General features: G+C 35.7%; 2 protein-coding genes across 2 annotated transcripts in view; both read right to left on the reverse strand.

Annotated features, from left to right (window-relative positions):
* Positions 1-14,303, reverse strand: part of lobo (lost boys) — a 52,923-nt gene that overhangs the window by 28,609 nt on the left and 10,011 nt on the right. The window lies entirely within an intron of this gene.
* LOC136410925 (protein distal antenna-like) lies at positions 8,012-10,725 on the reverse strand. The gene has a single exon (XM_066393295.1). It carries the CDS (start codon positions 10,581-10,583, stop codon positions 9,192-9,194), a length of 1,392 nt encoding a protein of 463 aa, XP_066249392.1. The 5' UTR covers positions 10,584-10,725; the 3' UTR covers positions 8,012-9,191.

Here is a 14,303-nt window from a genome sequence, read left to right on the forward strand (position 1 = left end):
GATTAAACACGAGTCGCCCCTGTGCCCGCGGTTGCATTCGCGACTGCCATCGAAGACCCACACTTATTGGAAGTCGGGACAGCCATCTGCACCCTCAAGGATGCATGTAATAATTGCGAAACATGCCGCCGTCGCCGTCGATCGCGGCCGAGCCCCCTGCCCGCGCCCCCTTCGCTCTGAACTTTATTCGGTCCCGGGGCCCCGTCACTTTTATAATTAACGAGAAAACGGCCCCACCGACCTCCCTCCTCCTCCTCCTCTTCCCCTCGCGCGGGGTCCGTAATTGCCCGCGTACCGGGTAGCGTGGCGTGACTGCCCGACCGTCATCGCAGCAGCCGCGGGAACAAAAGCCGTTTTCGGGAAACTTGATACAGAACGTAACAAAAAGCCGAGCCCCGGTTGCGAAACGATGGTATTTTGTTTAAGAGCCACCCATGGGACAAAGGATGCGGCTTTTTGTTGGTCGCTCCGGGTGCCCTTCCCGGGGGCCCTCTTGTTTTAAATACACTGCAAATTAATTGTGGCTCATTTTAACCTTCGGCATCCACAATAGTCATTATTTTGTCTCGACCCACCCCACTTCTCCCACTCAACAGTGCTAAGTAGAGAATAAGGAGCTTAAATTTCGTTTTTAACTTTCATGCTGCAAATTCACAGTTTGAATGCAACCCAGAAAAAATTAAACAAATTAATATTTAATGGACAAGTGCATTAATGACTTTTTAGGTATTGTCGCAGAAAGTCACTCTACTTACTCTACTTGTGCGCTTGCGTTTGAGATTGAAAAGTCGTAATGTCAAAAATTACAACCTCTATGAGTGACAGATGCTATAATAATAACGAGAGCGCGACACGATTGGTTAAACACTAAAAGGAACTTATTAATGCTCATTTAACGGAAAAAAATATTAAATTCAACGAAATTGAAATCAAAATTTAATTAAATTTTAATGACTTATGTCATCTAAACATATCGCAATATATCGGAATTGTGTTCTTGAAATTTAATTAAATTGCACTATTGTTGCGCCATCGAGGATCGACAAATTTCAGTATAGGTGCTTGATTTAAACAAAAATACTATATTGAAGTCCAGAAATAAAATACAATTAGAAACGGCTGACAATCTATTATAATACTTCACTATTCACTACACAACTGTTCCTGCTTTATGGGCCAAGATGTACTATTGGACCAACTTATTGCACAATGACCTTTGCTATTTCCAAAGATTTATTAAATTATAAGAATGCAATCCATTACATTAATGTAATTGTGAGGCTAACGAAATTTTGATATGTAGATTAATGGGCATTTATAATTCAATTTTAATTTAATTAAAACCGACTTGATGGTTGGATTTAATTAATTTTTGTTCCCAAGATATAAATGTAGTACTTACAGGAATTAATTAATAATTTAATAAGCCTCGGAACTAACATATGTATCAAGCTTACTTCGTGACCACTCAATACTCTTGCCTATACCATTTAGGGAAAACAGAAAACATCGTTCATATTTTTAATATTTAATGTATAGATGTAGAGGTATACCTAGGCCTAACCTTCTAGAAAGTTTTGTCTCGGAGATACATATGTCTCGAATAAACTCTTAAACTCCTGCCCTGCTCAAACTTATTATTATTTTCTACATCTCTGAGATAAATCAGGGAATAGACCTCGCTCCTTCAATGAAAAAAATCTTCTAGGTCTAGAGCTTTTCTTTTTGAAGGTACAAATTCGTAATCTGGGTTAAAGCTTTGAGAAAACTTTTTTTTTAACAAAAATATCTATACTAAAAAAACCTAATCTGAATGCACCTGACTATTTTTTTTATAAAAGTTGGGGAAATGCTCTCTTATGCACACCAGACCATTAATGGTAAGATCTTAGTCGGTCTACGAGTGTGGGATTCACGAACAGAGTGGCATTACCAGCTACCCTTTAAACGCCTTTCCTCTTTTCACCCCTGTTTCTCCACGGTACAACCAGACTAGCATTGTTTCAGAAGAACCTCGACTAATCTGAATTATCCTCCCAGAAGCTTCTTATATCAGACTACCAAAAATTCTAAGCTGTGTTGAAGCTTCGAATTGACTTATTGCGAATTTAATTAAGAGATCATTTTAAAAGGTCATAAAAGTGATTATCTCGAAAACATGGAAATTTTTTAGAACTTTTTGTACTACATTCGCCAAAGAAATTAGCCATGTCGACTAATATTTCCTATGTTGTATGATAAGCGCAGCCAATAGGTATTTAGGGGTTTTCATCCTTCTGTTCATTTTAAGTTTCTTATTAAAATCGCTTATATTTTATCTGTACAGCACTGAATTCCCCCTGTCATTAAAATATTTGTGGTTACACTTGTGGGTTTTATAACTATAAAGGCTTATTTATATCCAAAACATATCTTCTAGGCGTTTTCATTTATTCATACCTGTAATTTTCAAGGGCAGTGAGAACTAAGGATATCAACCATTATTTTTTGTATTTTGTCACAGGCGGATATGAGGGAGGCAGGAAACCCCGTTTCACAATTGATCAGAGTTTAAATTTTTTATTATGTTGATTTCGCGTTCACATAGAAATTTGGAATTTCTCGTTAAAGCCGGTTCTTTTAGTTGAGTTTTTATTTTTACCTTATTATTATTATTTTCTCTTATTTTTATCTTCTGTTTGCACCTATAACTTCCAAATAGCGTTGCAAAACAAACTAATATTTTCAGTTCTTTAAGAGTACATATACCCAGATGTTTACTTGTGTCCTGAAGAAACTTACGGGAATTTTCCATTTCGGAGTTAAACATTTTTGAAATTGTTCATCCAACTTTAAAACCATTTAATTCCTCGAGTGTATTTTTTAAATATCTGTGTTGTCTTGTTGTTATTACCTATAAAACCTAACCCAAGGAAGAGAATAAGTATATATTCTCAGAATTTCAAAAGTAAAAAAGCTATCTTCGGAAGCTTCTTTTTAAAATTAAATTTATTAATTTATTTAATATATTAATTTTGTTAATTTATTTCATTTAAGGGATCTTTGAGGACACTCATTGAGTCTAGTATAATTTACTACTTTTGCCTCTAGCTTCTTAGTAAAATAGCAAAATGAACTTATACAATGCCCCTTTTGTTTTTAATTTATGTTAAATCTGAGTTTCCAAGTTGCAAATTTAATATAATTTATTTTTATTTTAATTATATACTTTATTGCATTTTTTATGACATCCTGGAAACTTATAAAACAGTATCGAATCTTAGTAAGATGTAGATAATTTATTAACGAATTGCAGTTAAATCTTGCCTCAGATCTAACAGATAATTGAATTAAAATTAACCAACTAAAATGAAGATAACAGATAACAGAGTGGGCCCTTGGAATTTAACTTGTATTTAATTCAATTTAAGTCTCTGTATTCTTTGGAGTTTTTAAGACAATTTTATGTATCTCGGAAATTAGTGCTCATTTAAGCATAAATAAATTTGCTAGGAAATAAAAGCATTTTAATTATGACAGGTGGCTTTCAGGTTAGGGAAAATTTAATTAAATTCAAGTCATTATTATTACACCGAATAGAAATGAAAAAGGAAACATTTTGGAGCACTTACTTAACCATGTTGTAAAAAAACCATTATATTATTTTTTGAACGTCTGTAATGAACTAAATAATCTCGATGGCACTCAGGATTTTTTTTGATTCAGTCATCCCAATAAACTGCGATTATTTGAAAATTTTGTAGAGGTGGACCATTATTAATAGCTGCAAGGACCACATTCCCTAAATTATCGATTTGCTACAGCTATGCCGCTGCTATTCAAAAACAAAAGGATACAAATACGGACGTTCATTTAACAAGTTCGTATTAAAGTGCGAGCTCGGCAAAACAAACAAAAACACGGAGCTCGTGCCCATGAATGAGAAAATGTAAAATATGAATGAATGGCCATAGTAAAACGTAGTAGTAAAACTACAAAACAAATAAAAAGCTTTACCGCATTCAAACTTTCTATGCCCTTCGTTCCGAAGCCAACTTTTATATAATGGGAAATAAAATTGCTGAGTTTAACTCTGGTTAGACCGAGCTCTCAGGTAGTTCAATAAGTCTCAGAAGTTGCTGGTGCACAATGAGAGAAGAGATGTGTGACCTAGAAAGATTTTTTTTGTGCAATTTTTGGTATGTTTTTAAAAAATTTTTGAAAACAACTTTTAAAAATACATTAATTTCTTGAAAACCCATTTTCGATTATAGATAATTTTTAGCTAAACGGGGACAACAAACAAACAACAACCAAAGACGAATCGCACATTTTTATCAACCGAAAACGTTAATACATTCAAGGCTAAATTCCACTCAGCGCGAATGCGATAAACAACCGTCTGTTCCGAAATTCGAACCTGCCTTCAGTACCATAAAATCATGTGTTTTTTCACCTCAAGCCATTTTTTGCTTCAGCAACAACAAATTTAGATACTTTAAACTTTAACCACCATAAACATGAAGTATGCAGAATTATTTGGCACTGACGCTTAATTACACCATTAGCGTAATGAGCTTGTTAGTAGTGGCCACTTATCTAAACGACTTCGATCATAATCGGAAATGTTTCGAGCGCAAACGAATTGAAACGAACAGACTCGAAACTGAATTCGTTCGTCATCGGCTAATTTCGCGATGAATTGCACAAGTGAACTATTATCATCAATCATTATCAATTTGCCCCCGGACTAAAATAAGTTAACTGCGTTATTCATGTCTCTCTCTCCCCCGTTCTTCGCTGGGACCGATTTATTATTTTTAAGTGGATCCCTTAATTACCTCGCCAACCTGTTGAATCGGAAATACCATTAATTTTTATTAACTCGAGTGGCTGAAAACTTTTGAAAACTTCTCTCGAGATTTACGTTATAAAATGGGAAAGTGAAAGTTTCCCCGCCCCCAGGGGAAACTCTCTTTTATCGCGACCTTTAACTTTGAATTTTGAGTGTTTCGTTTACGAGTCATTTTGTCTCATTTAGAGTGGTGGTTGAAATTCACAACGAAAATGGTTTTATCCTTTTTAATCTAATTTAAAGAAAAAATCCGCGCTTGAAATAGCTAGAAATCAATCAATTGTATTGTGATGGACATAACAACAGGGTGCTTAGAAATGGTTTTCCATAGATATGTATAACACTTGAGCATTGACACACTCGCATCCATCTAAATAAGCAATATTGTCAGATGGAACAAAAAATCCGCAACACTAAAAATTTCTTCCTACATCTTTTCAGGGATTGTAAACGTATTAACAAAAAAAATGCTTCTAGACAAATTAAAATCTTGAAAAAGTGTCGTAGCTATTTCAGCTCAAAATTGAATTTTGACGCGGTGTGCTAATAACCATGTTTTTTAAGGCTTGGTTTAATGTATCAATCGAAACACTTGAGGATGCCCCTAGTACGCATAATGTTTTTTCTTATAGAATTAGGTATACATATATATGTATATAATATTTTCTCCAGTTACCATCAAGAACTTCAGTGGCGTAGTAATTTACATTGAAAGAATTTATAAATTTAGAAAAAATCTTACAATTCATTATTTCGATTTGCCAGGCTTTTCTTGAGACGCCCTGAAAATTCCCGTTCAAAATCAAATCTTCAGTGATGTAGTAGGATTTTAAATTTTTTAATTAAAATCCCTTGGAGACGTCTCTGATATTAAATGCTTTCGTTGCCTTCTAACTTATACGTTGTCAAGTTTTCGATGTCTTCAGATATTCAGTAATTTTCAGTTTAAAATTAAGGGCCGCAGTGGCGTATTATTAGGTTAAAAATGGTCTTAATTATTTTAAATTCCTGAAAGAATACTATCGCAGTTTGTTGGTTCAACCCCTTGGGAGACGCATTGTTCCACATTTTGGTTAAGCATTCGTATTCGTAGCAATACTTTCGCACTCAAAGTCGATATCTTTAATGGCTCACTAAAAGAGCAAGCCTTTTTTTAATTTAAGACCGTGAAAGAATAATCTAAATGGTTGGGTTCATCATCCCCTTGGGAGCCGCCACTGACATTCAACTCAAACTGAATGTTTGGCATTTTGAATTATTCAATAGTGTTTTAGCTGAAAATCGAGGATTGCAGTGGCGCACCAACAAATACTATAGGTCAATTTATAAATCCCTTTGGAGACGCTGTAGACGTTAGATAATTAAACGTAACCGTGTACTCGATATCTTGAAGCGCTTAGTGATTTTTCGAGTAACGTTCTTGATAGTAGTAAAGAGTCTTCAGCGGCTTACATACCGCAAAATAATTTTGAATAAGTTTGAATTTGGTATTTATTTACCAGCGTTTCTGGAGACGTCTCTGAGCTTAGAAATGTAAATCATAATGAGCTCTTGACTTGTTATTTCCAGTTATGTTCCATAAGAAGTACGGGTTTTTTAAATATGTAACCGCAAAATTCTAAAAAAATTCTCTACTGCGATACTGCGAATTATCGAGCTCTTTGGAAACGCTTCTGCTTTTGAGTGTTTTAAATATTGATATATTATCAAATTCATAACACCTTTGAGATGCCTGGTGATGTATCAGTATATTCGAAGATACTTAATTGTAAGTCTGCAAACGGTTAGAGATAGAATATAATTTTATTCATTTATCCCTTCCACATACGCCTCTGTCTTTTCAGCCCATTTCAGATACGGCCATGATTTTTGGTATTTAAATAAATTTGAGATTTAGACGCTTTATAGGTTCCGTAGTTTTTCAAACAGAAATTGATATTCAGTAGTTAAAACATTCGCTGGTGTATCAAGAAGATATTATCTTTAAAGGAAGTAATCCCCGAAAAGACTCAAATGTAATATTGGACTTTTTCATCCTTTCAGGAAACGCCCCTGGTTTATGACATTTAGGTGAATATTGATTTGGATACGTTGAAATTTATAATATTTCAATTTCAAAATTGTGGTTTCAGTGGCGTAACAAGGAGCCAAAATTATTTTCAACAATTCACAAGCATGACAAAAGGTTAAATACAGTATTTAAATGTTCCACCCCTTCTAAGAGATCTTCCTAGTTTTTTTTATTTTAACTAATTATTATATTTACATTGATTTTTACTTCTCTAACTCATATTCGATGTTTTAAGCGACGTAAGGACGAATTCTCTTTTAGATTTGCTGCATTATATGAATTGTTCTCCCACTTTTAGCGACTTTTACGAATTTTGATAATATTTAAATTTAAATCGGTTATATGCATTTCCAAGAGTTTAATAGTTTTTCGTCTCAAATTGGAAGTCTTCAATGACTTATCAAAATGACGAGAACTTAGTATTACGTTTTTCGAGATAAAGCAAAGCGACTTGCTTGAATTTCTTATCCTTTAATGGAGCCGCCCCTGTTTTTTGACTTCATACCAAATTGAATTACAGAAATTTTATCAGGCTATAGAGTTGAAAACGAAGGCTTCCAGTGGCATATCACTGACATGTCAATTTGTGAAGAATACCGGAAAAAGATGAAACATCAAAGTTCGTATTTTTCACCCCATCTTTGGCACCTTCCTTGGATTTTCATATTTAAATTAAATTCAGTTGTATAGACTTTCAAAAGGTCTGTAATTTTTCTTGTCAAACTGGAAGTCTTCAGTGACGTGTTTACTAAGTTTTTAGTTTAAAATGGAGGTGTTCAGTAGCGTACTAAGAAAAGGAGAATTTGAAAGAAAATTAATTATTTGTCGAATAATTCGTTGTATCATTTTTACACATATTTACTTATATTTTGCCTTATTCTTATTACTCATACAGACTTCTATTTAGCCTACAAGGGGTTCCATTAAAATCTTCCCTAGGAGGTATTTAAACCCTCGTTTGAATTTTTTTGTAAACACTAGTGGGTAGAACTAGATTTATATTAATTGACTACTTTTAATTTTCTTTTCTTTTAATTGATTAATTCATTTTCGCTTATAATTAATAAAATAAAATGCAGTAACTTTGAAACATATGTTTATTTTGTACAAAAATACTATAGTTGCTCACACAACCAGAACCAAACTAAATTATTATGTTTAAAGAAAATACAAAAAAGGTACCCACATGTAAATTACACTAATTAATGTCAGAAGCAATAAAAAGTATATTCTTTGAAGATTTTAGATTTTTTTAAAATTTTATTTATTGGTAACCCTGTATTTGTGGAGATCATATTTCGAATTACGATCATCTGGTACTTACATATTACAACATGTACTGCTGTACCATTAACTTTAGCAAGCGGATGCTTAAAAATGAAAATAAATTGAAAACTTCATAAAAAATCAGAAAAATGCCTGTTTTAAGTCTTATCTAATGGTAGAGTTCAAACTAATAAGTTTAGTTGATCGTTTCTTTAGTTGCTAGTATAGGTACCAAAATTTGAGCAAAATATACAAATATAACTTTTTACACTAGATATCCTACTAATTTGGCATATTAAGGTACATATCATAATACTTTTCCGAGCTCTTCATTCGCAATAACAAGATATAGACTCATCTCACATTTCTATATACAAAAATACAGAAAGAAGGCGCTTTTATGGGATAAATTACATTCTCTGGAGTATAAGAAACCTGCCGCATGCGCCCAATAACAATGGATTTTCCCTTTCGGGGAGAAGACCCCCCCAAATTAACAAAAAACTTGCTAAACACTCTTTGATCATTACGTAATTAGAACTCATACATTTAAAAAATAAATGCATACCAAATAGCAGGAGGTTGAAAAGGCTGTACCCAAAATTAAATAATTTCTTTACGTAGCAACAGCCGTTATCGCTTTGGTGTGATTAAAAAGTAATTTTTGGGGAACTAGCCTTTTTTAAACAAAATGTTAATGACTTGATATAATATTAAGGACAAAGAAAATCCGCTCTAGATCGTAACAACTCAGAAAATCAGGAATTATTGCAAAGTAATTTCGTGTACTTGTTTAAGTATACGGGATGGCTCACTTTCAATGCAGGAAATATTTTATGTAGATTGACCGCGGCGTTAAGATGCGAATGTAAATATAACTTTGTTCTATCTCAAATGGCTTCAAAGTCCATAAAAAAGGCAAAAATGGTTATTTTTAATCCAAATATACGATTTAAAAAAATCATTTTAGACTTATTGAAAGCGGGCCACCCTGTACAAGCCTTCCACCGAAACAAAGTCTTACTTCCTTCTGAGTTTGTTTCGGTTCTGGGAATCGTTGCGTCTATCAGATCCTCGCTTTAGATTTTTAATGAGGCTCTGCACGGTATGCAACTGCATGGTGGTTACTGAGGGATCACTGCAATGCTCCAACCACTGCAAGAATTTCTCTCCGTGATTCAAAGCCTGATGTGCATCCAAATCGGCATCATCTTTCTTGGCAGGGATGGCGGTGGTGACAGTGGTGTTGTTGTTCAGTAAAAGATTATCCAGAACTGAACGGGTCTTTGCGCTACTTTTTGGTTTCTCTTCTTTGGTATTTGCATTTTCGCTATTGGTCTTGTCCCCATCCTTGGTAAGCTGCTGGTAGAGAATTTGCTGCTGTTGCTGCTGAGATCCCATCTGAGCCTGCAGCTGTGCCTGCAAACTAGAGTTGTGGTACCAGTTCCAGATGCGCAACTGCTGATTATTTGCTGCATCGGCCAGCATGGCATTAGCAGGAGCCGCCGTGGCGGTGTTGGTGGCTGAGGTCATGGATGAAGTACTCGGTAAACTCATGTTAGCAACATATGGTGAATGCAGCTTCGAGTTTGCATTCATCATACATTGCTGCTTCAACCAATAGCTCACGCTGTCGTAAGGTGAGGGAACTTGATCAATGTTATTATGCATGGAAGTTTCTCTTTTATCCGCAGTAGTCAACAGTCCGTTGGAGTTGAGGCGATTGGTGCCATTCTCCATGGGAAGTTTGCCGTTGGCGTTTGCGGATCTTTGCTGCGCATATACCAAGTTTTGGCAAATGAGCCTGTACTGGTCGAAAGCAGCTCCGAATAGATCGGGAACTTCAGGGCGATTCAGCCCTAACTCAACTCTGAGTTTAGCCAGTTCAACTCGGTTTTTGTCCAAATTCTCCGATGTAGGAACATGATTGGTGGCTTTGGTGCTTGTAGCGGGAGAGACTGTCTCGCATTTGGAGCGCGAATTTGGGGGCTCAGCAGGCTCAGCTTTTACCGGAGCATATCCGTTGAAGCTGCCGTCAGAATTAGGAGACACTGAGCTACTTCCTTGACCAGAGCTGCTCCCTGGATCAGAGCTACTGTTAATCTCACCTTTTAAGCTTAGATTAAACGGTTCTTCCAGGGGTTCTTCCAGTTTAATACGTTTGTTGACAGGAAGAATATTACTAGCAGTTTCTGGAGATTCTTCAAGAGCTGACTGGGGGCTGGTACGTACTTGATAGCTGATTTTTTCTTGGTTTTTACACCAACCACGAAGCGTGGACTCGGGCACACCGATGTCTCGGGCCACTGAAGCCTTGCTCTCACCCCCAACGCTCACGCGCTTGATAGCGCTCAATTTCTCTTGCGGAGTCAGCGACCGCAACGGCCGCTTTCCTGCTTTCGCAGCGGACATTTTTATGAATGAAGTTGTTAACAACAGTTTACACAACACTGGGAAGACACGTGGGCCACGGCCAATGAAATGTCCGCGTCCCGGCGCACTGTCCAAAACTTCTCGTACACAGAAAACTTCGCGGTATCTTGTTCGGTGAAGTCGCGACTTCTCATCGACACAGTCGGCGAATGACTGAACCGATATTCCGCGTGTCGACCGGTAAGGGCGAATAGTTTCTTGAGAGTAAACTCGCTGGTCACTTCCTTTGTCCGGCAGATCAATACTCGCGAGACCGGACACGACTGGAGCTATACTGAGCGCAGGACACACAAGGCCAGGGTATAGGTTTGCGTGTCGCGGCTTGACGTGACAACCGCCCTACCACCCGGATACCACCCTCCCCACCCAAGGGAGAAAAAGGCCCTTTGCGCGGAAGACGCGTTTACGCAGCCGAAAACACCGCCGTGGGTCCACCGTCCACGTGCTGCAACAGCTGATGGAGCGCCCCCTCGCACCTCCCACCAGCACCGCAAATTCCACGTCACTCAGTCCGGTGCCAGTGGCGGCGTCTTTTAATGCCCACAAATCTCAATACGTAATGGAAATAAATAGGTATTTTTTCCGGTTTCATAAACGAGCAACAAGTTGTCTCTTTTTCGACGAAATGAGTTTCTTTCCGGGGGTGAATTGAGGAAGTTGGCTGTTGACGATACGTCTGTGTCGAATTGAATTTTGAATATTGAAAATTGAGAAAAGGGCTTCCATCAAAACTACTACTTTAAAAAATGGGGCGATTTTGGAGGAGATATCTGGTAATTATTCACTTTTTGGGGATTTGCGATTCCTAAGAAATTTTTAGTGTCCCAAATACGAGTATAAATTAGTACTGAACGCTAAATATTAAAAAATAGAGCGATTCAACTAAACTTGCTTTATACAAAACTTAGTTTTTTTTCACTCTACAGGGTGTCGAAAGATTTTTTTTAATTCGTTATTAAAGATTTCTTTAAATTCAATATTTTAATCTGTTATCTGCATCATTAATCTGGATTTGCGCCTCTGTACTTTTCATATTCAGTACACAAATTACAGCTCAATCATGGTTTTTAGCTTGTACCAGTATTAATTTGTGAAATATGATGGTTTACATATAGGAACATGATTTATTGTTTCAACGAAAACATAAATATTTCAGCGCATTTCTTAATATACATGATGGTCTATTAAATAAAGTGCATTTTAAACAAGTTTAGTATCGAACGTTAAACTCTTTAAACCGTACAAGGTAAATCCATTTTTCTTACATGGGGCAAATTCGTGGATCTTTCAAAAACAACATCCAAAATTTCGACTTATTGTAAATTTATATCGCATTGAAACACAGTTTTTTTTAGAGTCGTATTTTGAACAAAAAAATATGAACTTTAATGAATATCTGGAAAACGACTAAAGATAGATACAGAAATTATTAAGCAGAAATTATCAAAAAGAAATAACGAACTTTAAATCGAAAGAATAGATAGGGTGTTCAAATTAATGTATGGGAGTTACTACTATTTATTAATAGAGGGCGTCCCTGATAAAATGATACAAAAGGAGTGCTAGATTCCCTGTCATACGTCCTTGATTTTTCGATAATGGAATAGTCCATTTTTTAAAATTTGTAAGACTCTAAAACTGAAATACTTCTTCAAACTAAGTCGTGTAAAGTTTAAGTATTTAAAGAATATTTTTTAAGAAAACCAAATTTTCTCAATTATTAAAAAATGGAGTAAATATTTAAAAACTCTCTTTAGTACGCCCCTGGTTGGCCCATATTACAACACGCGTGCTATTTCTCCGTTCCTAGTTGTTGTTGCCAGGGACGGCTTAGCGTACAGTCGAAATGAACGATCGCCAGGGGCGAAAAGTTAAAGAGAGCAAAATAATAACAGAAAATGTCCTAGAAATAGGAAAAAAGCTATTACTTTTCTTTTCAGAAAGAATAAACAATAATAATTATGAATATATATGAGACTTATGTTATCTTTAAAATTCGCCACATGGAAATTAAAATTAAAATCAATGAGAGTAACCAGTAGGTTGCTTTTGATTGCCCAGGGGAAAAAAGTCATAATCCGCCTGTGGTTGTTGGTTGTGGCTGAAAATATTTTTCAAAAGCATGTCCCATTGGCAATAAAAAATTATAGATGGTTTACTCAATATGGGGTACCAGCGTATTTTAGCTTATCAATATTTAACAGAAACTTATCAAAATCATTGAATTGGCCGAGGCGGTCCTCAATTATGGCTTGCTAGATCTGCAGACTTAAATCCATTAGATTTTTTTCCAAGCCTTCTAAAGCCATTAGTTCATGCTACTTCAGAAAAGAATCAAGAAATCTTGAAAAACTAGATAATTGATGGCTGTAATTCAATAAGAAATAATTCTGGTATTTTCGAAAGAGTTCGACAGGTATGTAGGTAGGGATTGGATTCATGCATCTTAACTGGAGGTAGCAATTTTAAAGGATTTTGTATATTTAAATAAACCTTAATTTAATTATTTGAATTTCGTAATTCATATTTTAAATTATTTCAGAAAATAATTAAATTCATTAGAAATTAAGTTAAAACGAATTTTTCAGATTATTTTCAACTCTTCATTAGACCTGTGTTACCATCTAGCGATAACCGATTCTAGCTGACTAAGCGTGACTTTGGAATAGTAAGTGGGGTACAGCGCGCTATAGCCAGTCCCGATCTTCCTTGTTGTTTGTATCATCTTCTCTATTCCCTTCTAGAGTATTTGCCCAAGTTAACTAGAAATTTTATGCGTAAGTTCTTCTGACTCCATAAGGTTCGCTTATTTTGAAAATGCATCATTGCAATTATTGGACTGAGCATGTCATCTCATTAGTGTTGCCACCTAGCGGTAATCAATTCAAGCTCTAACTACGCTTTTCTTCATGTCGGAAGAAGAACGCAGCTTGCTAAGGCCTGGCCTGGGTCTGCACGTTGCTTATGACATTTTCATAACTTTCTAGAGAACTTGTTCAAGTCAACTAGAAAATTTTTTATACTGGGCCTTTTGAGCTCATAAATTTAGTTTATATTAAAAATCCATCATAGTAATTATGAAACTGAGAATGTTACCAGGCCTGTGTTGTGACCTAGCGGTAACTATTCTGAACTTCAACTAAGCTTGAATTGATGGTCGCCAGAGGGATGCTACGTGCTACGGCCAGCTTCAATCTACCATGAGACTCATATCATCGCTATAATTTTCTAAAGGGCTTGCTTAAATCCGCTAGGAATTTTTTTTATTGGGGCTGGCTCCATAAATTTTTCTTACATTAAAAGTCTATAGCAATAAATATTCAGCAAGCTTAGTAAAAAATCGCAAAAGAAAGATAATGAATATAATAGACTCACGACTTACGTAATGGGACGGCTTACTGCTCGTAATGACGTCTCATTACGCAATGCACTTGACGTGAGGAACCTAAAACTACAGAAGTGAAGCATTACGCCACTGGTTTTCAAGTAAATAAGTGGCGAATATTTTCTAAAAAAGAGTTGAGTAAATAACACCTCAAAATTTTATTTTTGAGCAAAGGAATTATTGTTCATTTTCTAACAGACTACTAAGACTAAAAGCTAAATGAGAATTAAATAATCGTGAGACCATAAAGATGCTCTAAAATCCCGTGCATAGTGTATTCTTGACTTTTGGATAATGAAATTGTCCGCTTTCCA

Source organism: Euwallacea similis, chromosome 9 (assembly GCF_039881205.1).
Source record: "Euwallacea similis isolate ESF13 chromosome 9, ESF131.1, whole genome shotgun sequence".
NCBI classification, from domain to species: Eukaryota; Metazoa; Arthropoda; class Insecta; order Coleoptera; family Curculionidae; genus Euwallacea; species Euwallacea similis.

Bases quoted from the DNA above. Each gene is read 5' to 3' on its own strand.
- LOC136410925 (XM_066393295.1), bottom strand. From the start codon at position 10,583: ATGTCCGCTGCGAAAGCAGGAAAGCGGCCGTTGCGGTCGCTGACTCCG.